The sequence below is a fragment of the Myotis nattereri genome (genome assembly GCF_964212035.1).
Source record: "Myotis nattereri genome assembly, chromosome: 11".
Classification (NCBI taxonomy): domain Eukaryota; kingdom Metazoa; phylum Chordata; class Mammalia; order Chiroptera; family Vespertilionidae; genus Myotis; species Myotis nattereri.
The window spans coordinates 71,849,763-71,874,113 of NC_138086.1; the positions used below are offsets into that span (position 1 = coordinate 71,849,763).

Sequence of the window (24,351 nt, forward strand, 5' to 3'; positions counted from 1 at the left end):
CGTAATTTTAATCTTCTTAAATTTATTGAGATTAGTTTTGAGCCCCAACATATGGTCTGTCTTTGAGAATGTTCCATATGCACTTGAAAAAGATGTATATTCTGTTGTTTTGGGGTAGAAAGTTCTATAAATATCGATTATGCCCATTTGACTTAGTGTTATTTATGGTTGATATTTTATTGGCTTATGTGATCTATCCATTGCTGTCAAAGGGGTATTCAGGTCCCCAACTATAATTGTATTTTTGTCAGTAACTTCCTTTAGGGCTGTTAATAATTACTCTATATGTTTTGGTGTTCCCAGGTTGGATGCATGCATATTGATGTGTTTATCTTCTTGACAGATTATCTCCTTTATCATTATAAATGTTGATTTCTGTCTTGTTAACTTTTTTATCTTGAAATCTGTTTTTTTCTGATACAAGTATGGCTACACTGCTTTTCTCTGGATACCATTTGCTTGGAGTTTCATTTTTACTTCCTCACTTTGAGCCTATTTGTCTTTGCAGGTGAGATGGGTCTCCTGAAGGCAATATATAGTTGGGTCTTGTTTTTTAATCCATTCCACTACTGTGCCTTTTGGAAGGCAGCTGTGCTCATCACTATACCATCAACGCTGCTCTGTGCCTTTTGATTGGTGAATTCAGTACATTTACATTTAGGATGATTGTTGATACAGACAGTCCTCGAGTTACATCAGACATCAGACTCGATGTACGCCATCTCCCATTTATTTATAAAAAAAAAGTTCCATCATTTCGACGTATGTACATATGTGCTTTATGTTTTTTATTATTTATTTACCACAAGTAAAGGTCAGGAATTGTTATCTTTCTTTTACATTTTTTTTACTGTTTCACTTCATTACTGCTGTGTATGTGCTCCATGTGAGTGACATAGGTGCTTATGTAGGTGGCTTCCGACTTACGATGAAAATCTCGTTACACTGTGCTGTAGGAACCGGATCTCCGATGTAACCCGAGGACCTACTGTATATGAGAATTTACTGCAGCCATTTTATCTTTTGTTTTATAGTTGCTCTGTATCTCCATTAATTCTTTTTCTTCATTTTTTTCATTATTGACAGTATTATATATGTCCCCATTTTCTGCTCCTTGGCCCCCTGCTACTCCCCAGGTCTTCTTTTCCTTTGTGTTTCTGTCTGCCATTTTATTTATTTAATTAATTAATTATTTATTTTTAATATTTTTTTATTGATATTTTACAGAGAGGATGGGAGAGGGATAGAGAGAAACATCGATGAGAGAGAAACATCAATCAGCTGCCTCCTGCACACCCCTTACTGGGGATGTGCCCACAACCAAGGTACATGCCCTTGACCGGAATCGAACCTAGGCTGATGCCAAACCGGTTAGGGCTCTGTCTGCCATTTTAAAACTAAAATATATTCTGTGATTTTTTTTTCCTTCTTTTTTTTTTTTTTTTTTATTAAATCTTTATTATTCAGATTATTACATTTGTTCGTCTTTTTTTCCCCCCATAACTCCCCTCCACCCAGTTCCCACCCCACCCTCTGCCCTTTCCCCCCCACTGTCCTCATCCATAGGTGCACAATTTTTGTCCAGTCTCTTCCTGCTCTCTCTCTTCTTCTGGCACCCTTATAATTTGGATGTTGGTACGCTTGAAGCTGTCCCAGAGGCTCCTTACACTATCTTCATATTTTTGGATTTTTTTTTCTTTTTGTTTTTCCAGTTAGGTGTTTTTTGCTTCTTTGTATTTCAAATCTTTGACTTGATTCTTGGGATCCTCTTGTCTGCTGTTTGATCTTTGTATATTATTCTTTATTTCAGTCAGTGTATGCTTAATAATTTTTCACTGGTCCTTTTTCATATCCTTGAGGGTTTTACTAAATTTATCGGTGGTTTCTAGAAAATTCTTGAGTAACCTTATAACCATGGTTTTGAACTCTATATCCAGTAGTTTCCTTTCCTCCATTTCTGTCATTTGTGACTTCTTAGTCTCCGCATTTTGGCTGCATCCCTGTGTTAATAGAGTGGCTTTGTGTGCTAGGTGTCCTATAAGGCCCAGTGGTTCAGCCTCCCCAATTACCTGAGGTGGATACTCTTGGTGCACCCCTTTGTGGGCTGTGTGCACAGTCTTGTTGTAGTTAAGCCTTGATTGTTGTTGGTATCACTGGGAGGAATTGACCTCCAGGCCAATTGGCTGTGAGAATCAGCTGTGGCTATGGTGGGATAACTTCTGTGCTGGAGACACCCTTCTGGGTTAAGACTTGCTTCAGTGAGGCCACCCAGCAGGAGCTACACAGAGATCTGCAGATTCCACTTCTTTGTTTGGGGTATGGAGGTGCCAGATGAGGCTCAGTTGTGAAGCAGTGCAAGCTGCTGTGGGGCCTTGGGCCTTCTTTTGTATGGTCTGGTTTTCTCTGACCCAGCTGCAGTTTGTTAGGTAATTTTCAGATTGCAAAGGGCCAGGTCATTCATATGCAGAAGCCTCTGCGCACAGCTTGGGTGGAGTGGGGTCTCAGGGAATCAACAGGGCAGAGCAAACAGCTATGGCTGATCCTCAGTTCTACCCTAAGGGGCCCCAAGTCTCAGTGTCCCGGTAATTGCTGCAAGCACCTCCGAGAGAAAGCCGCCCTTGAGTTCTGCCCGATGCCAGACAGTCCAGTTTCTCCCCGTATGAGTCTGGGTCCCCAGAGATTCAGCCGGAACTGGAGTTCAGAGCAGTCGGGAGCATGTGTCTCCCTCCCGATTGAAAAAGACAACCGCATCCTCAGTTGCCAGCCCTTTCCGCACGCGCCTCCGTACCTCTGCACTTCTGCACCTTCTCTGAATCTCAGTGTGCTTTTCTCTTTCCTTCCAGTTGTAGAATTTCCACTCAGCCAGCCTTCCTGTGGTTCTGGATGATGTCCATTTTGTCTTTTAGTTGTATTTTTGAAGTGGTTGTGCAAGGCAGCAATTTCAGGTGTTTATCTATGCCACCATCTTCCAGGCTAAAACATTTTTTGTCTCAGTTATTGAGTTCTTCAGCTCCAGAATTTCTTTTTGGTTATTTTTTACCAGAGGCCCGTTGCACAAATTCATGCACAGGTGGGGTCCCTCTTGGTGGCCTGTAGGGATCGGGCCAAAACCCGCAGTCCAACACCGCCTGGAGCACCTACCTGCCACTCCTGCTTACCCCGGCCCCACTGTGCCCGCTGTGGACATGTGCCCAATCAGTCCCGATCACGAGAGGCTCGTGCTGCCACAGCAGCACTCGCCAGCCATGAGTCCTGCATCTGACACCCTCCCAAGGGGAGTGGCCTGTGGGATCAGGCTGAAACTGGCTCTCCGACATTCCCCGAGGGGTCCTGGATCATGAGAGGGTGCAGTCCAGGCTGAAGGACCCCACCAGTGCATGTTCAGGCCGGGGAGGGACTGCAGGAGAGCTCCAGGGCATGTCTGGCCCATCTTGCTCAATCCTGATTGGCCAGACCCCAGCAGCAAGCTAACCTACCGTTTGGAGCATCTATCCCCTGGTGGTAAGTGCACGTCATAGCGAGCGGTTAAGCAGCCTTACCATATCATTAGCATATTACCCTTTGGTTGGTTGTCCTGCCATTTGGTCTATTTGCATATTACCCTTTTATTATATAGGACTAGTGGCCTGGTGCATGAAATTCGTGCATGGGGGGGTATCCCTCAGCCCAACCTGCACCCTCTCAAATATGGGACCCCTTGGGGGATGTCTGATTGCCGGTTTATGCCCTGTGGGATCAGGCCTAAACCGGCAGTCAGACATCCCTCTCACAGTCCGGGACCGCTGGCTCCTAACTGCTCACCTGCTTGCCTGCCTGATTGCCCCTAACCCTCTGCCTGCCAGGCTGCTCGTCCCCAACTCCCTGCTCCTCTGCTGGTCTGCTTGCCCCCTATTAGTTGGGGGGTGATCAGGCCCCCCACAACCGCCCCCCCCAACTGGCCTGATCACCCCCAACTGCCCTTCTCTTCTGGCCTGATTGCTCCAACTGCCTCTGCCTCAGCCCTGCCACCATGGCTTTGTCCAGAAGGTCTCCTGGTCTAATTAGCATATTACCCTTTTATTAGTATAGATTAGCGGTTCTCAACCTGTGGGTCGCGGCCCCTTTGGGGGTCAAATGACCCTTTCACAAGAGTTGCCTAAATACATCCTGCATATCAGATATTTACATTACGATTCATAACTAGCAAAATTACAGTTATGAAGTAGCAACAAAAATAATTTTATGGTTGGGGGTCACCACAACATGAGGAACTGTATTAAAGGTTCATGGCATTAGGAAGGTTGAGAACCATTGGTATAGATAGTTTCACTCTCGTATTTCAGTACTCCTTTTTTGTTGTTGATTTTATTCCTGAGCTCATTGAAGTGCTTTTCTATGTTTTCTTGTTTCTTACTTAGTTTTTTTCATAACTGCAGTCTTGAATTCTGTCACAGTCTTCCATGTCTCTGAGTTTGGTTTCTGGGGACTTCTCATTTTCATTCTGACCTACCCTGTTACCTTGATATTTATGGTACTTGATGGATTGCTTCTCTGCCTGGTCATTTGCGGTAGTGAATTTTCTTTTTTAGATACTGTTCTGTTCTTAACAATTTAACAGGTTAAGTTGAGGTCTGTCTTTTATTGTCCAGTAGATGGTGCTATAGTGGTTTTTATTTTTTCTTACCTTACCTGGCACCCCAGAGATCTTGGTGGGTTGGTGTGGTCTTGGTCTAGAAAAATGCCTTGTACTAGTACTACCTCTGGAGGTAGGTATCCTCTCTCTGTCCAGGTTGCCTTGGCCTTAGGGTATTATCACTGTAATGGGGTATGGCTGGTGAAGGGGCTCTGGGCCTCGAGTTCCCAGTGCTGGCTCCTTGTAACTAGAGGCTGTCAACCAAGCTGTGCTGAGGCATCTCTGCTGCCTCTATTGGGTTCTGCTATCATGGGTTCGGGGGGGCGCGGCTTGATAGTAATGGTGGGCACTAGTCTACTGCTGTCACACCGCTGCACTGCATGTCCACCCTTGTCGCCAGGTTAAACTTGAACGGGTGCTGGCCACTCAGGCCGGGATGGTGCTTCTGCCCCCCCGGCCCTATGGACTACCGTGCTAGGGCTGCAGCCTGACTTCTGCTGCATAAGCTGGGGCTGTGGCAGACAACTGCATCTGCAGCCCAGTCTGTTTTTCTCCCTTCTACCTTCCATGCTCGTTCTACTACATCCACCTTCATTGGCTTGATGCATGGATCTCTCAGACATGTTTGTGTGTTGAGCAGGGAATCAATCATTTGTTGAATTATAGTTTTCCAACTTGTAACTTTAAGAGCAAAAACCAAGGGTCTTCTCACTCTGTGATGCTGATGTCATTGTCCTCTTTTGTGTTCTTAATATTGTCTTTTGAAGAGTTTTTAATTTTGTAAGATGTTACTTTCTATACATTTTTTCCCTTTTATGGATTGTGCTTTTGTTGTAGTAGCTAAGAAGTATTAGTGTTACTCAAGATCACAAACCAGAAGTTTTATAGTTCTATGTTTTACATTTAGGCTCCTGATCCATTTTGAGTTAATCGTTTTATATGCTTGTTATTTACGTCCTCTTGCTTGTTTTACATATAATTATTCAGAAGTTACAATTGTTAAAATGTTCTTTTTATAAAATAACTAGAGGCCCGTTGCACAAAGAGATTCGTGCAATAGGCCTTCCTTCCCCTGGCTGCTGGCACTGGTTTTCCTCTGGAACCTGGGACCCAGGCCTTTGCTCCGGCCGCAGCAGAGAAGCCAAGCCTCTTTAGTCTTCAGTTGTCTTCAGTCTTCGCTCTGAGCCTTCATATGCAAATTAACTGCCATCTTTGTTGGGTTAATTTGCATACTCATCCTGATTGGCTGATGGGCGAAGCAGAGTGACACCAATTTGCATGTTTCTCTTTTATTAGTGTAGATATTTTTATTGATTTCAGAGAGGAGGGGAGGGGAGGAGAGAGAGAGAAAAACATTAATGATGATGGAGAATCATTGATTGGCTGCCTCCTGCATGCCCCCTACTGGGGATCAAGCCTGCAACCCGGGCATGTGCCCTTGACCGGAATTGAACCTGGGACCTTTCAGTCCACAGGCCAACGCTCTATTCACTGAGTGAAACAGGTTAGGGCTTAAAATTTTCTTTAAAAAACCAGCATTCAGTTTAAATTATAACTTCAATGAAAAAGTAAACATTTCTCTGTTGAGAAAATAAAATATTTTTTAAGCGTTAGAAATTAATAGCATTAAGAGGTAGTATTAATATTTCTCAAGCGTTAGAAATTAGTAGCATTAAGAGGTACTTCTTCCTCTTCATGGGGCCTTTCTTCCCACTTGTTCCTCTCTGGACCAGTTGCCTGTATAGTTCATTCCTTCTCTTCCAGTCTTTGGGCAAATGTCACTGCTAGTGAAGCCTTCTCCAGTCATACTATTTAAAATTGCAATTCCTTTCCTTTCAATAGTCCTAGCTCTACTTCCTGCTTTATTTTTCTCATAGCACTTTACCATCTTCTTTATGAATTTTATTTATTTTTCTCCTCTACCGGGATATAAGCCTAGCATATGGTAGGTGCTCAATAAACATTGAGTGAATAGAGTGAATAAATATATAAAGTTATAAATACCACAGTGTTAAAGCTCAGAGCCTCTAATAGGAACATAATAACAAAGAAAATAATCTTGTAATAAATTATTTAAGATAATTCAGTAAACATTTGCTCTAGAAATCTTGATTCATGATTTTTTATTGTTATTTGCAGGGTTCGGTTTGGCAAAGACTTGGTGCAGATGTGACAGCAGTTGAGTTTTTGGGTCATGTTGGTGGAATTGGAATTGATATGGAGATATCTAAAAACTTTCAACGCATCCTTCAAAAGCAAGGATTTAAATTTAAATTGAATACAAAAGTTACTGGGGCTACCAAGAAGTCAGATGGAAACATTGATGTTTCGTAAGTATGCTACATTTGATTTTGATGATACCCTCATCTTTTTCTTTAAGAAAAATTATCAACCTTTCAGTATTTTATAATTTTAGGTTATTTTATAATATAAAACCATTTTATTGCTTAGTATAACTCAGTATTGTTAAATCAGTCTATTGAAATTCATAATTAAGAAGATGGTAGAAAAAGTAATTCAGTGTTCTCATTGTAATCATTGTTACAATGATTAGTGTGGTTTCTTTTTCATAGTATACATTCAGAAAATTTAAGCTCACAAGACTCAGTAAAATGAATTCAATATTTTTAGACTGGTATGTAGGGAAATCAGTATTATTAACTAGATTTACTATGTGCCTGGCACTCTATTTATTAAACACTTTTATAACTTAATAACTCGCCTATGGTCACACAATTAGTGTCAGAGTCACTACTTATACTTGGATCTTTTTTACTATAAGACCTATTTTCTTAACCTGTGTTATACTGTCTGTTTTTTTTAAGATTTTAATGATAGACCTCAAGGGAATATGTATGTTTTTTCATCGTCTGACCCTATGTTATAATTATAATAAAATAAACTTACACTATTAGAAGTGTCATCAATACTTGAGAACTGTCTGGTCTTAACATTTCCAAGTCTATCAGCTATTTATGTAGAAGTGTGTTTAACAGTTGTAACACTGTTCATTATCTAGTATTGAAGCTGCTGCTGGTGGTAAAGCTGAAGTTATCACTTGTGATGTACTCTTGGTTTGCATTGGCCGACGACCTTTTACGCAGAATTTAGGTCTAGAAGAGCTTGGCATCGAACTAGACCCTAGAGGTAGAATTCCAATCAATTCCAGATTCCAGACTAAAATTCCAAAGTAAGTTGCATAATTAACTGCATTTTCAATAATTTTGAAGTTTATGTCAAACACTACTTTGAAAATAAGACTTCTGTCATGCTTAAAAATGCTGATTTGGCTCAGTGGATAGAGCGTCGGCCTGTGGACCGAGGGGTCTCAGGTTCGATTCTGGTCAGGAGCATGTACCTTGGTTGTGGGCACATCCCCAGTGGGGGATGTGCAGGAGGCAGCTGATCGATGTTTCTCACTCTCTATCCCTCTCCCTTCCTCTCTGTAAAAAATCAATAAAATATATTTTTGAAAATTGCATTGGCTTTGGGGAAAAATAGTAAATTATATGTGAAAGCAAAATAGTTATTTTCATTACTGAAAATTAGAACCCAAACTTTGATATTTAAAGAGCTGAATTTAATATATTTTTGGGTGACTTAATAACTAGAACTTAAGATTTTGTGAACATGGCATAACTGAAGATGAGTATCTGTGCTTTCAGAAGTTTACTCTTTCTTTTGATCTGTGTTGTAGTATCTATGCTATTGGTGATGTGGTGGCTGGTCCAATGCTGGCTCACAAAGCAGAGGATGAAGGCATTATCTGTGTTGAAGGAATGGCTGGTGGTGCTGTGCACATTGACTACAATTGTGTACCATCAGTGATTTACACACACCCTGAAGTGGCTTGGGTTGGCAAATCAGAAGAGCAGTTGAAGGAAGAGGTAATACTGCACTAGGGTCGCTTTACTCCAATGTGTGTGAATTGAGTTATGATACTGGTGGCTGAGAGTTATTAATATATTAATGTGTTTTAATTACTATGTAGAACATTATACTTTTAGTTTATATATTTTTCCCTTAGTATCATGAAGGAGATCATTCACTTGCCTGCATTCCAAAACTAATTCTAGAGCTTTTCATTTTGGCTTTGACATATACACAGATGGATTGAAATTGGCATTTGTTTGTGTTTATACCAAAATATATCTCATTAACAAGTCTTTTGGTATTTCCTTCTGTATGTTCTGTGAAGAATTACTTTCTTGGCATTTATTTTCTGAACAAATGGCGGATGGTTTCACCAATGGGAATAAACTTTTTCAGAGTTTATGTAGGTTGTCATTTTTCTGTCTTTCACAGGGTATTGAGTACAAAATTGGGAAATTCCCATTTGCTGCTAACAGCAGAGCTAAGACAAATGCTGACACAGATGGCATGGTGAAGATTCTTGGGCACAAATCAACAGACAGAGTATTGGGAGCACATATTCTAGGACCAGTGAGTATTGTAAAACCAGAAATTTCATTAGGGTTTTTGGAAAGCATTGCTATTTAGTAGATTGATTTAAAACCACCAAGTGTTTACATTCTGAGGTTATATTTACCAGTAAAGTTTGAATATGGCTTCTTTGTGCACCATTTCTAGCAAGGTACCAGCATCACCCTCACAGTTTTACCCACTGTATCATATACTATCCACACTGCAGCCATGATTATTCTTTTAGAACAGTCTTTCTTTTAAAAATATATTTTTATTGATGTCAGAGAGGAAGGGAGAGGGAGAGAGAGAGAGAGACATCAAGGATGAGAGAGAATCATTGATCTACTGCCTCCTGCACACCCCACACTGGGGATAGAGCCAGCAACTTGAGCATGTGCCCTGACCGGGAATCAAACTGTGACTTCCTGGTTCATAGGTCAACACTCAACCACTGAGCCATGCTGGCTGGGCTAATTATTCTTTTAAAACATGCACCATATGCCTGCTTCACACTCACCAAGTTTCTTTTCAACTGAAGACTTACAAATCCTCCCTGAATCTGGTCCTGCCTACCTTTCTGCTTCATCTCTTTCTACTTTTCCTTTTTGGACTTTCTCTCGATTTCATAAGAGGTCAAATTTTTTTCCTGGTTAGAACTTTTGTGTTTATAGTAATACCCTTTGCTTAGAATGCTCTGCCTCTACTTTGTGTGATTGGCTCCTTTATTGTTCGCGTCTCAGCTCGTGTTACCTTTTAAGAGAAGCCTTTCCCTACCACTAAATCTGAAGCATGCCCTCGCCCTAGGTATCTGATGTAACAGTAATGAAAGTAGAACATTTGAATTCCTACTCTAATCTTTCCTAAATACATGCATTAACTTTAATTTTCATAACTCTATGAGGTAAGAATTTGCTATTCCCATTTTTGAGGCAAATAAATGTAATGAAGTAGTCTGTGAGTAGTTGAGGTAGTAAGTGATATAATTTGAATCCAGAGTCCAAGTTCTTGACTTCTGTGCCACCTTTTTCTGTTAAGCTTTTCCTGAGTGAGTGGAAGAAGTTAGTTAACTGCTCTTACAACTAATCTTCCTTTAGTGTGTAGTTGTTTTTGCCATGGAAATAAAATTACTTTTTGGCTTACTATTTTAAAGGGTGCTGGTGAAATGGTAAATGAAGCTGCTCTTGCATTGGAATATGGAGCATCCTGTGAAGATATAGCTAGAGTCTGTCATGCACATCCGGTAATTATTAACAACATAACAGAATCAATAGCTACTCTCTTTTCTTCTGACACAAGTCCTTGATTTTTACTATTAAATTTCTCCTCTTGCAGACCTTATCAGAAGCTTTTAGAGAAGCAAACCTGGCTGCATCATTTGGCAAACCAATCAACTTTTAAATTTGAAGATTATATTTTTCTGAAATTTCCTGAGAGTGTTTAAGAGATCACATTTCTGAACAGGATATGCTCACAGCTCCAAGAAATTCTAGGACTGAATTATGAAACTTTTGGAAGGTATTTAACAGGTTGGAACAGAATGGAATAATGTCATAGCTACATTTTAAATAAATTTAATATTTTGTTTTAGTACATTAATATTGCAAAAGAAATGCTACTTATAGTAGCACTCTGGAAAATTTTTTAACGCATATTTCCATGCTGTTTGTATAAGGTTCAACCTCAGTGAATTTGTTAACTAGCTTTTATCCCTGGTATAGTAAAGTTGGATTTACTTATTACATGGATGGAGCTGGAGTATGGTATGTGAAAGTATGTTTGAAGCAAGGTGATCAAGTTATTTTAAACTTGGTTTTCAGTATTGGACATAAGAGTCAGTCATTAAAATAAGATTTAAATATGTATAAACTGAACTCATGTAAATAAAAAATGATTGTCTCTCACTTGGTTTATTTAATACCGAAATTCTTGCAGTTTAGAGGTAGAATTTATGTGTTTAGGTTTTTAAACTATCATCAAAGTCTGTAGTCTGAAGTATATAGTTAACCACATTTAGGAGGTATTCAAATGTTAAATAGCCACTCATGTATTATAATGGGGAATGAAGATATGAAAATAAACATTTCTTAAGTATTCATTTATTGAGTGGATATCAAGATAATCTGAGTTCTTTTATGACTACTTCTTATGCATTCTTATTACTTTTTTAAAAAATTTATTTTTATTGTTGAGAGTATTATAGATGTCTTCCATTCCCTCTCTCCCTAATCTTTACCCCCCTCCACCTGGCTCCTGCCCCACCCCAGGCCTTCACTGCACTATTGTTTATGTCTGTGGACTATGCATGTAATTTCTTTGGTTTACCTCTTTCCATTCCCATCACCCCTTCACTCTGAGTTCTGTCAGTCTGTTCCATACTTTCATGTCTCTGGACCTATTTAGTTCATCAGTTTATTTTGTTCATTAGATTCCACATATAAGTGAGATCATGTGATACTTGTCTTTCTCCGACTGGCTTATTTTGCTTAGCATAATAATCTCCAGGTCCATCCATACTGTATTACATTGTAAGCTTAATTTTTTGTTTTAAATTCTCGCCCAAGGATATGTTTGTAATTTTTTATTTTTAGAGAGAGGAAAAGAGAGAGAGAAGGAAACATTGATCAGTTGCCTCCAATATGCACCCTGACCTGGGATTGAACCCACGATCTAGGTATGTGCCCTGACAGGAAATCAAACTGGCAATATTTTGGTATATATGACAACACTCCAACTGACTGCATCACCTGACCAGGGCTTATTTTCTTTATTATCTATACTAATAAAGGGGTAATATGCTAATTAGACTGGGAGACCTTCTGGACAAAGCCATGGTGGCGGTTAGGGCCGAGCAGGCTGGCTAGAAGGGGTGGCAGTTGGGGGCGATCAGGCTGGTGGAGGGGTCGGCAATTGGGGGCAATCAGGCTGGCAAGGGGGGGCTGTTAGGGGTGAGCAGGTCAGCAGGGTGGGGGGAGTTGGGGGTAAGCAGGCCGGCGGAGGAGGGGCAGTTGGGGGCGAACAGGCCAGTAGGGGGTGCAGTTAGGGGCGAATAGGCCAGCAGGGGGTTGCAGTTGAGGGCAAGCAGGCTGGTGGGGGGGGGGCGGGCAGTTCGGGGCAAGCAGGCTGGTGCGGGGGGCAGTTGGGGATGAGCAGGCCGGCAGGCGGAGGCAGTTGGGGGTGATCAGGCCAGCAGGCAGAGTGGTTAGGGGTGTTTAGCCAGGCAGGCGAGTGGTTAGGAGCCAGCAGTCCCGGATTGCAAGAGGGATGTCCAACTGTTGATTTAGGCCTGATCCCTAAACTGGCAGTCAGACATCCCCTGAGGGGTCCCAGATTGGAGAGGGTGCAGGCTGGGCTGAGGGACCCCCCCCACCTCCCCCACCCCCACCCCCACCCCCCGCACAAACTTTGTGCATCAGGCCACTAGTAGCTCTTACAAACTTGATGTACCTTTCCCCCACATTGTAGTATTAAGACATTTAAAAGGTCATTACCCTTCCACCTGTTTTGGTGATCCCTACAAACTGTTTAGCTTGTACTTTTGGAGAAACAATGTAAGCGAATCTTTAATGTGTCTTTTCCTATGTAGGTTTTCATTGTGTTCTTGGCTGGGTAAATGACTGTTTCTTTAAAGTGTAAACTGTTTTCTTTAAAGTTATATTTCTTTAAAGTTATACAAAAAATTTTATTTATTGGTAAATATTTAAGATGGCCTTTCTTGAAATATTTAATGGTGTTAAATGACAAATAGGCTTTTGCATGTATTAACTAAATTTAAGAATCATTTTAGATTAAATAGTTCTCCAATTTGGGATAGCATGAATTTAAAGAGGAAAATAAGCTGTCTTCAAATACTAGGAATAGGCAAACTAGATATTCATTTGATTAAAATTTAAAGGTTATATTAATCTTAAGGAAACGTTGGGAGAATATAATTTATCAGCAGAAAGCTGTATAGAATGCAATACCATCAGTTGATCATAGCTAAAAAGAGAATCTTTAGTATTTTTCAGGTTTTAATCATATTATATATGGGTCATATTTTCCTTTTTCTGATGTCTAGTGATCCTGGATTGTACATGATTCTTATGAATGATACTATGTAAAGATTCTGGATTTTGTTACATACTTAAAAATAGTGATTTTTTGTTTCAGTGGGCAGTTAACTTCTTTGTGGGGGACAGCTGCCGAGATCTCTATTCGGGTATTTTACCTTCACCTGATTGTCTGTTCATTGCATGTATAGTTATCTGGTCAACCAGAGATTGGGCACAATTTGGGGGACCTCTCCTGTGCCTCTTGCTTTTCTGGTGTTTCCCTCCTTCATATTTCAACTACTTTGGTTGCCCTAAATTCTGTCCTCCTAGTCTTGAACCAGTAAAACTTGGCTTCTGCCTAAAAGTTGCCACTTATTGGGATCTCCCCTCAAGTGAAAAATTGTTAAAAATGGGAATTTCATACAATGTTGATCTTTCTTCAGTGTCAACTCCCCTCTGCCTGCTTGGTTAATCTCTAATATCTTTAGGGGGGAAAAACACATTTTGTGTAGAGTTTGCAGTTATCAGCAAGAGTGTTGGTCAGATATATGCTATTTGCCATTTTTTTGAAATCCCAATATTATGTGAAGTGTTAGTTTATTTAAACCTCAAACTCTAGGGAAAAAGTTTCTAATTAGAGAATACTGAAATACAATTTAATACGAAGTCCTAGCTATAGAGAGACACAAAGTAATAGTTAAATTCAACTTTAAAGATTTCCATTCAATATGGGAATGCAAATTTATTGGGGTGGGCCTGAGTAAACAGTAAGTGAAGATTTAAAATTTGTTTTATAAGTTTGAAATACTTTCTTGGCTTGTGAAAGGTGGGGCTGAGCTCATTGTCCAGTTCATTAAGCTGATTAAAATTCGTAGTTTCAATGTGAGATCTTTGGTTGGTTAGCTGTATGGGAATAGGGAAGTAGTGACAGTGTCTATTTTAAAATACATAGGGGAAAAAATAGTTTCTCTAGTAGGTGATGCGGTATGACCACTTTCTTAAAGTGACAAAATAACTGCCTCGAACCAGAGGGAAGTTGCCTTATTGTTTAAATTACAGCTGTTTACATAACTTTTGTTCAGGCCCAGCTTCAAATGCAGCTGTGTTAGATGTGTGGGTGGGTAAGTAGTACACAGAATGGTTGCTGAAGAATGTGTGAGAAAACCAGGGCTTGGCCTGTTACCCAGCTAGCTCAGCTATAAAGTTGGCACAGGCTTGGCAATTGTATTCCCGTTATTTTCTTTGTCATATGATTGTTTTGGCCTCACCTACAGATCTTAGCAAAGAATCTGTAGTTTGTGAGTTAAAATATAATATAAAAGCTGAGAAATTACGGTCTCATTCTGTACTTTCTAAACTCTGGCCCACTTTAATTTAAACCTTCCCCAGAGCAACCCCGAACCTGTTCTAGGTGGTAATACCTAAAAGCCACAGTTTTCTAAAAATTGCTTTTTGTTCTTTTTCCTAGAGCAAGGAATACTGTGGGAGTTTTGGAGGTTGGAGCAGCTAAGCAGCCACTGAAATTGTGCAAGTAGCTCCAGCTCTAGCCTGGGAGGTGGTTTGGGGTGGATTTATGGAGGATATTGACTTAGCAAAGAGATGAATAATAGCTTGTTTATAGACAACAGACATTGGGCTCCATGGAGGCAATCAACTTGTTTATAAATCCATCTTTACAGTGAAAATAACATTCTTTGTTCAAGGGATTCATGAACACTAAAATCAGTAAAAGTAACAATTTAAGAAATATACTAAACATATTTATACAAAAGCACTATTCTTTATTAAACTCCATACAAAATGTGGTGATTAAGAACATTAAATAGGCCATGAGTTTTACTTTGAAGATCAGTAAGTCAGTTTTTAAATGTAGTTATTTTACTTTGGTCACCTCAGCTGTCTTATAGCCCTTCCTCCTTCATTACAAGCAGGTGCTGTAAATAGTAACTTTCTGGCTTATATCCTTCAGGAGTGAACGGACTTCTCCTTCCAGTCTTTCTAATTCTTGAGCTTTATCTTCTAAATATTTTTGATTGTCCTCATATTTTCTTTCTAAATCTGTGAGAGAGAAAAAGAAAAAGTCTGAGCAATTTATACTGTGATGATCTCAAAACCTAATAATTATCTTTGCTTATAAGGTTTTATTAAGTGCCTGAGACAAAGTGAATGGATTTTCACCTTTTAAATAAAAAACTATTAATGTATTTATTTAAAAATGCTTTGTGAAAGCATGAACCTAGGTGAACAGACCTACCTTTCAGGAGCTGAAGCTTGCTGTTTGCTTGAGCCAAAAGTGTTTTTGCTTCATTTTGTAGCATTTCAGCTTTCCTTCTGGCATCAGCTGACTCTTCGGTTTTTTTGGCAATTAAATTTTCTACTTTCTTATATTTTTCATCAAGTTCACCATCCAGAGTCTACAGTCCCACATTTAGACACAACGAAGTGATAATGTTAGTGTCAGTAATTACATAGAAGAACAGTAGTATAATTGTGGCAAGCTTGGGTCACATAGGTATTAACTTGGACAGCAAGCATTCTGGATTAAGGGTCCCCATCAAGGGGGCTCAGGCTTCAAGCTATTCAGTGGTAAACAATTGAAAACTTAATCTTGAAACAGTGGAATTACATACAATATTGACATAACTTTTAAAAACATTTTGGAGTTTTAACAGGTCTCTAGGGCTAAGCCCTCTCCTGCTGATTAGCACTTTTCTATGGAGACATTGTAGAGAGAGTAGGAGTTTCTCAAAAGTAGATGTGCTGAGATCTAAACATTTAAATTTCAAAAAGGGCTCATTTTGAAGAAATGGAAGGAGGGCCATCTCTGGATTCTTGACTAATTTAGGGTTTGTAGAGACTTGTTACTAAGAAATTGGGGAAAAGACAGGTTTAATTAAAGGAAGGGTGAGATGATAGCATATGTGGGTGGTTAAGAGGAGAAATTGGTGTAGGTTTGGAAAGACAGTTACAAGTGATTCTTTTGAGAAACACTCTGAACAATAGCCATTGTTAATAGGAATTTCACGCCAAGGGGTTTTGTTCCTATTTATTGTAATCAATGTCATGTATGCAAAATGATCTGTAAGAAGATTATTTGGGAAATTTATGCTCTCAGAACTGCAGGAAACGAGTGGAAAAGAAAGATGTGGAAGTGAAATTTTCTTATTGTATTGTTCTTTTCCCTGACCCAAGAGGTATAGGGTAGAGTGTAAATTCTACAACTAGAGAAGTGAAGAAAGAGCATTGAGACCAGTAAGAGCTGGCACCTGGATGTGCTCTTCTTTAAACTGGGAGGGAGATACAAGTTCCCACCCCAAAGCCAAAGTAATTTCAAGAAAAGTCTTGAAATTAATTTTAGTTATAACTCCCTACAGTGTGAACATTCTCCCCAAAAGTTTAAAAGGGTTCCTTGGAAATAAAACCCAGGAAATTTAGAAATAAATTACTTGGCTTCTTGGTGAAAAAATTGCATCATGTGAGATTTTCTCTGCAAAATTAGAGTACCTTCCAGTGAGAAGCACGAGAAGGGGGGTTTAATTCAAAATGAGTGTGGAAGGGTGAGATGTTGGTTCCCCTCCTACTAGCTGGTCTCTGTTGTGAACTCTTTAATGATTCCTCAAGTGGCCAGGTAATTGCTGTATGCCATAAAGATCTTCCTGATTGAAATACAGAAATAGATGCTCAATATGCTTGTTTTAAGACTTCCACCCCTACGTAAATTTCATTTTTCCAAACTCTGTCTACGTTTGGATTTGAGGATCTAGGTCACGCTTATTGGATACTTTTCATATCCACTTCCATTCTTTTCCATCTGTGTCTTTAAAGACTGCTGTGTCGGGACAGGTCATTTGGAAGTTTCTGATGACTAACCATATTAGGGCTGTGTTCCTTAATCCCAAGGAATGCAGTGAGACTAGTTGCTCTTTGACCAACACAGCCATGAAGTGACAGAGATGTACTTGCCTTTTTAACGTCTTCGGCACTTTGTTTCACAGCATAGACTACTTTTTCAATATATTCTGCCTCCCCAGAGTTCTGCGCTGCCTTCCGCTTAAGTTCCTCCATATTCCTTTCCAGCTCGCTGATGCGCTGGGAGGCGTTGAATAAGGTTTCCTCAGAAGCTGCTGTTTCAGACTCAATCTAAAAATATAATGTCAGTCATTCAGCAAGCCATTAACCTAAGAGGTGGTAGGAAGTGCTGTGAACATAAGTTACTAGGAAGATTTAAAAGACTGCTCTGCCATTTTTTTCTAGACGAAAAGAAGTAATTATTAAAAAGAAAATATAAATTCAAGGAAGCATAGTAAAGTGCCCAACTTTAAATGGTGTTTGACACATCTCATGTTAACACATTGTTTGCGGGTAGTTTTTATCGCGTGCTAACAGGTGGCGTGGGCCATTTTTGCAGTTGAATAGATTGATTACTGTTATACCTGGAAGTACATACATAATTTACCATTGTATGTGTTAGAGACCCAAATTTTGTCCTTTGGAATTCGTATATCTGCCTGTTAGCATCCCTTTAGAGCAATAAAAAAGTATAAAAATAAACGTATTTATACGTTACCCGCATTCTACCGCTAGTCTATAAAAAACGTATTAATACGTGTCCTGCGCTCTACTACCAGTCAACGTAAAATGTATAAATATGTTTCCCGCATACAATGTGTTAACTATATTCTTTTGGTACTTCTGGTGATCTAGGCTGAAATGCATATGAAGTTTCTCCTTAGGGTAAGAACCACCCCAGGCAGCTTGATGTGTTGAGAAGCACTTTAAGGACATCTGCAAATGTTGGCCAATGAGCACAAATAAACAGATGTGAGAAGAGGGATTTCCACATAAACTGCCAGATGTTTGTGGGAAAATTATAACTTCCAGTCACCTTTATTTTTTTCTATCAACTTGAAAGGAAACTCTAGTAATGGAGTTTATGGCACTTCAGAAACTACCTGTAAAGTTAATTACTGAAGACAGAGACCAGGAATGTTAAGACTGCACAATTACTGATAGGATTGGGATATGGGAGCTGTAAATAAAGTTAGGGGAAACACATCATCTGGGCAACTGGCGAAAAATCCACATTTGATTTCTTTTCAAAGTATAATGAATAAACATTGATTTTTAAAATTTTTTTAAGACTAGCCAAAGTAAGCAATCTGGCCCATGATAGATAGAAAAACCAGTTTCACTCAGCACTCCTTTTTTCTTAGAAATGATTCTTAAGGATGGGCCTATTTCCATAGGATTATCTCTGAGTAATAATAATGCCATAGTGAAACTAAAATTTGTTTTTCAAACCAAATGATTCTTAACCTAAAAGTTTATCTATTAATTAACTTAGAAAAATTCTTAGAGGCGGATAAACCAAGATGGCGGCATAGGTAATCACCTATATATGCTGCCTCTCACAACCACATCAAAATTACAACTAAACGGCAGAACAACTACCACCCAGAACTGCGGGAAAGCTGGCTGAGTGGAAATTCTACAACTAGAGAAGTGAAGAAAGTGCATTGAGACCGGTAAGAGGTGCAGAGACTCGGAAAGTGCTGGCACCTGGATGTGCTGTTCTTTATTGTATTATTTTTATTTTTTAAAATATATTTTTTTACAGAGTGGAAGGGAGAGGGATAGAGAAGTTAGAAACATTGATGAGAGAGAAACATCTATCAGCTGCCTCCTGCACACCCCCTACTGGGGATGTGCCCGCAACCAAGGTACATGCCCTTTACCGGAATCGAACCTGGGACTCTTCAGTCCGCAGGCTGATGCTCTATCCACTGAGCCAAACCTGTTAGGGCGGATGTGCTGTTCTTTAAACTGGGAGGGAGATACAAGCTCCCGCTTGCTTTGAACTCCAGTTACAGGCAAGACTTGGGGGGACCCAGACACATGGGGAGAAACTAGACTGTCTGTCATTGGGACAGAAACGTGAGGGCGACTTACTCTTAGAGGTGCTTGCAATAATCATTGTTCCTGCGTGGGGTGCGGAGAACCAGGGACTTCTCTGGTTCAGGGCAGCCATTGCTGTTTGCGCTCTGCCCTGGTGATTCCCAGAGACCCCACCCAATTTACAACCCACCCAAGCTGTGCGCATCGGCTTTTGCATATGAATAGCCTGTCCTTTTGCCTAAAACAAACTGCAGCTGGGTCAGAGAACTCTAGAGATTCCAAAAGAAGGCCCACTACCTGGCAGCAGCAACGGCCTTGCTTCACAGCTGGGCCTCGTCTGGGCACTTCCAAACCCCATACAAAAAGGAGGAATCTGCAGATGTCTCTGTAGCTCCTGCTGGGTGGCCCCAGACAGTGGCTGACCTTGCACCTCCTTGGAGATGATAATGGATTACAACTCTTCACATCCATGAGAGACACACTCAAGGGGCAGACTCAGCACCAAAGCCCTACTGAAGCAAGTCCTGCCCCATGAGGGTGTTTCCTGCACAACAGATCTTCCAGTGTAGACACAGCTGGTCACCACAGCCAGTTGGCCTGGAGGTCAATTCCTCCCAGTGATACCAACAGCAATCAAGGGTTAACTACAACAGGACTGCACAAACATCCCACAAAGGGGTGCACCAAGAGCATCCACCTCAGGTGACTGGGGAGGCTGAGCCACTGGGCCCTATAGGACACCAACAACACAAGGCTACTCTATCAACTCAAGGAGACTTAGCAGCTAACCAGTACATAGAAACAAACACAGGGAAGCAGCGACAAAGAAGTCACAAATGAAAGAAATGGATGAAAGCAAAATACTGGATATAGAGTTCAAAACCACGGTTATAAGGTTACTCAAGAATCTTCTAGAAACCTCTGAGAAATTTAGTGAGACCCTCAGGGATATGAAAAAGGACCAATCAAATTAAGTATACAGTGACTGAAATAAATAATAATATACAGAGATCCAACAGCAGAAGAGAGGATCAAGTCAAAAGATTTGAAATATGCCCTAACTGGTTTGGCTCAGTGGATAGAGCGTCAGCCTGTGGACTGAAAGGTCCCAGGTTCGATTCCGGTCAAGGGCATGTACCTTGGTTGCGGGCACATCCCCAGTAGGGAGTGTGCCGGAGGCAGCTGGTCAATGTTTCTCTCTCATCTATGTTTCTAACTCTCTATCCTTCTCCCTTCTCTGTAAAAAAATCAATAAAATATATATTTAAAAAAAAAAAAGATTTGAAATACGAAGAAGCAAGAAACAACCAACTGGAAAAGCAAAAAGAAAAAAAAATCCAAAAATGTGAAGATAGTGTAAGGAGCCTCTGGGACCACTTCAAGCGTACCAACATTTGAATTATGGGGGTGCAAGAAGAGAGAGAGCAAGATATTGAAAACCTATTTGAAGAAATAATGACAGAAAACTTCCCCTCACTGGTGAAAGAAATAGACCTACAAGTCCAGAAAGCGCAGAGAACCCCAAACAAGAGGAATCTAAAGAGGACCACACCAAGACACATCATAATTAAAATGCCAAGGGCAAAAGACAATATTAAAAGCAGCAAGAGAAAAACAGTTAATTACCTACAAGGGAGTACCCATACGACTATCAGCTGATTCCTCAACAGAAACTATGCAGGCCAGAAGGGAGTGGCAAGAAATAGTCAAAGTGATGAATAGCAAGAACCTACAACCAAGATTACTCTACCCAGCAAAGCTATCTGACCTTCAATTCTGAATGATAAAGAGCTTCACAGACAAGAAAAAGCTAACTGAGTTCATCACCACCAAACCAGTATTGTATGAAATGCTGAAGGGTATTCTCTAAGAAGAGGAAGAAAAAGGTAAAGAAAAATTATGAACAACAAAGTGACAACAAATACATATCAACAAGTGAATCTAAAAATCGAATAAAAAAATCTGAACAGAATAAACTGGTAAATATAATAGAATCAGGGGCATAGAAAGGGAGTGGACTGACAATTCTCGGGGTGGGGGGGAAAGGGTGTGGGGGGTAGAGAAAGAGATTGGACAAAAGTCTTACACCTATGGACAAGGACAATGGGTGGGAACTGGGTGAAGGGGAGCTATGGGGGGTAAAAAAGAGGAACAACTGTAATCTGAACAATAAAGAATTATTTTTTTAAAAAGTTAAAAAAATGAAAAAGAAAAATTCTTAGAGTAGTTATAATGCATAGGAGATAAGCTTTATAGTTTTACTAGCGACCCGGTGCACAGATTCCTGCACATTGAAAGAAAATTAATTAGAAGGTGGCTGGCGCGACTGGGCAAGACAGGTTGGACACGCCTTGGAGCCAACCTCCTATGGTCCCTCCCCAGTGTCTGCGGAGTGAGCAGGGTCCCTCCGGCCGGTAGAGTCCCTCGGCCTGACCTGCGGGTTATGGGCTGAAACCAACTCTGACATCCCCCGAGGGGTCCTGGAGTGAGAGAGGGCACTCTGCAAAGTTGCTGTCGTACAGGGTGTGGAACACAAATGCAAGTGTGCAGTAAACCAGATTCGGGGCTGACAGTGCCTCAGCAACAACCCACAGCCGAAGGTTGGAATCGCGCAACCTGGTGAGGAATCGGGATTCCTCCTCTCTGGTTCTGGGGTGTGTCACCCAAGAACCACTGCAGCTCAGCAGCTCCTGTGCTGAGCATCTGCCCTCTGGTGGTCAGTGCACCTCATAGTGACTGGTTGGACGTTTGGACTCTCAGCACATTAGCCTCACATAGATGAGTGAATTGGTTCTGACAAGCTTTTCATTAGCATAGTTAGTTGTCTTAATTTCTTGTCACTAACCTAAAACACTTATTGTCCCCCCCATTCCCTGAGAAACAGACCATTAACATGCATCATTAAGGCAAATACAACTCACCTAAAATTTGATTAATATTTTAACTTGCTTTTCAAAACAGTAATTTAAAAAAAAATTGAAATACTGTTCATGTTAGCATACTGAAAAATAATTATAGTGTTAGAACATAATTTTCTAAATTTGAACATGTAGCCTCAAGAAAAGGCTTTATTGGTGCTCACAGTTTAAGAGGAAGTGGCGGCTAAACTGCCGGGCCTGTCTTAACTGAGAGCAATAGAGGTTTGTATCAACTAATGGCAGGAAGGCAGTTTGAATAAACCATCTCCCAGGTATTAATAATCATTAAGGGCAGTTAGCCTGAGATGGCTCGTAGTACTAGAAGCATCTAATCTTAAAACCTAGTTTTATAAAAAATGAACATTCCTAAAATTGGAAGGAAAAATTTGCTTAGAGAACTGATTAAAAAAGAACTATGTTTGTATTACTTTGAGAGGATTTTTACAATAAAGCATTAAATGCACGTGAAAAATTCTTTGTTATCTGGTTGTCTCTAAGAGTATTGTATATAATAAAACCCTAACATAAAAGTTGATCAAACAGCATACGACCAGTTACTATGATGTGCACTGACCACCAGGGGGCAGATGCTCAAAGTAGGAGCTGCCCCTGGTGGTCAGTGCACTCCCACAGGGGGAGTGCTGCTCAGCCAGAAGCCGGGCTCATGGCTGGTGAGTGCAGTGGCGGGTGGTAGGGAGTGAAGGGTCCCGGACTGCAAGAGCCCTGAGACTGCGTGGGGGATGTCTGCCGGCCCGATCCCCCCCGCCCCCAGGGGTCCCGGACTGCAAGAGGGAGAAGGCACAGGCCAGGCTGAGGGGGACACCCCCCCCCATGAATTTCGTGCACCAGGCCTCTAGTTTTACTTATAAAACATGTTTCCCATGCATTTTGAACACAAGATTGTTTATGTTAAGATCTCTTAGGTTCCTCTAGAATGGACATTGGAAACTGTCATTTTGACACTTTGTTGCTTTCCAGTCCTTTTCAAAACTAGTAGAATTTTACTAATGATCATCTCATAAATCTTAAGACAGAGGTGTTAACCATGTAGTTGCTTTGGGGCTGCTTCATAATAGCAGGGGTTTTCTAACAATGGACCTTGAAATTAATACCATACTTCATACTGCGGAGTGGACTCTATGGGATCTCTTGAAGGAACAGGAAACTTATTTTAAGCTTTTTGGGGAAGTGAATATGAAGGGGGGCTTAATGTTCCAGTGTTGTCAGAGTCCTTTTTCGTCTTTGAAAACACGTCACTGTTAGCATCTGTGCTAAGGAAATAGTTCAGATTTTTATTCAAGTGAAAGGAATCCTTAATGTTCAATTATAAGGATTTCGTAAGTATCAAAGGCCCTTTTGGATAAAAGAGTACATGCGAGTGCTTTCACCTACATATAATAATGACTAATATCTTACCGAAGTTAGCAGGTTCTGGGTTCCTTGGATGTCTTCATCTGCTTGTTTAATTGCCTTCTCTGCTGCGATCTGGGCCTTTTCTGCTTCTTCCAGAGCTTCCTTTACCATGTCTGCAGTGACTTTAACACTTGTTGCACTTTTGCTGAGTAAAAGAATGAGACAGTGTATTATATGTGAACATGAAAAGAGTACTTCTTTCAGAAAAAAACATTTAAAGAGCAGCCTTCCTGAAATGACCCAGAGAGACTCAGAAATTTCTGTTGGTTAATTACTTCTTTTACTCCAGCCTAGATACACAGAATAAGCCGCCCCAAATGCTGTTAGTGTCTTCAGATACCTGGCTCTTTTAGCTTCTTCTAGCAGCATCTCAGCCCTGGCAACGTCAGCAGCACTTTGCTGTAGAATAACCTCCACTTGAGAAAGGCTTTCAACTCGTTCACGAATATCTTCAGTCAAGTTCTGTAACTGCTCTGGGGTGCTAGGCATCTCCATTTTCAATACTTCATTAGCAACTGCTTCAATGCTGTCCAAATCAGCACCATCCTCTGTTAAAAGCAAAGATGTTCCCGTAAAGAGATGAAAATCATATGGTTCACTTATTCAACCACTTAATGGTCATCTACTATGGTACTAGCACAGTGTGGTTACACCAAGACAAAACTTCCTGTAGGATAACGAATGTGCTGCGGTCTGGGAGTCTTTGTGGAGATTGAGGAGCCCATCAGGTTTTGGAGGATAACAGTATTTGAAAGAAGAAAGGACATCTCTGAATGGAGAGACAGTGTGGGCAGAGTGATATGTGAAAGTTGAGTGGTGTGAATGATTAAGATTGTAGAAGATACAGAGGCCAGGGTAGAAAGCTGGTACTTGATCCTAACAGGCAATGAAAAATTTCAATTGAGGTTGAAAGATTAGGTAGGAAACTACTATAAATGCAAATATAAATAGTTGCTATTCCTTATAAACGATGTGGATTCAGGAAACTAAAGAAAAAAATCCAGACAAAGAAGCAAGAGAATCAGGCTGGTATATCTATCAGAAGCCAAGGAATTTC

At 40.4% G+C, this 24,351-nt stretch overlaps 2 protein-coding genes across 5 annotated transcripts in view; one reads left to right on the forward strand and one right to left on the reverse strand.

Moving 5' to 3' along the window:
• The window catches only part of DLD (dihydrolipoamide dehydrogenase), a 45,847-nt gene that overhangs the window by 16,066 nt on the left and 5,430 nt on the right, over window positions 1-24,351 (forward strand). For 2 of the 4 annotated variants that reach the window (XR_013996588.1, XR_013996589.1), the window contains exons 9-14: window positions 6,752-6,942; window positions 7,632-7,802; window positions 8,310-8,499; window positions 8,918-9,055; window positions 10,188-10,277; window positions 10,370-10,552. Coding sequence is in view for 2 of the 4 variants with exons in the window: in XM_081102206.1 (XP_080958332.1) it covers window positions 6,752-6,942; window positions 7,632-7,802; window positions 8,310-8,499; window positions 8,918-9,055; window positions 10,188-10,277; window positions 10,370-10,435 (846 nt within the window). In the remaining 2 variants the exon portion in view is untranslated. Of the gene's footprint in view, window positions 1-6,751; window positions 6,943-7,631; window positions 7,803-8,309; window positions 8,500-8,917; window positions 9,056-10,187; window positions 10,278-10,369; window positions 11,131-24,351 lie in introns of those variants that run through there. The other 2 variants (XM_081102206.1, XM_081102207.1) reach the window with 2 other exon arrangements.
• The window catches only part of LAMB1 (laminin subunit beta 1), a 58,173-nt gene continuing 48,650 nt past the window's right edge, over window positions 14,829-24,351 (reverse strand). The window contains exons 25-29 of the mRNA XM_081102205.1: window positions 23,635-23,842; window positions 23,298-23,439; window positions 17,032-17,208; window positions 15,323-15,482; window positions 14,829-15,126 (exon numbers count right to left, since the gene is read on the reverse strand). Of these exons, the coding sequence (XP_080958331.1) occupies window positions 14,990-15,126; window positions 15,323-15,482; window positions 17,032-17,208; window positions 23,298-23,439; window positions 23,635-23,842 (824 nt within the window). The 3' untranslated portion in view covers window positions 14,829-14,989. The remainder of the gene's footprint in view (window positions 15,127-15,322; window positions 15,483-17,031; window positions 17,209-23,297; window positions 23,440-23,634; window positions 23,843-24,351) is intronic.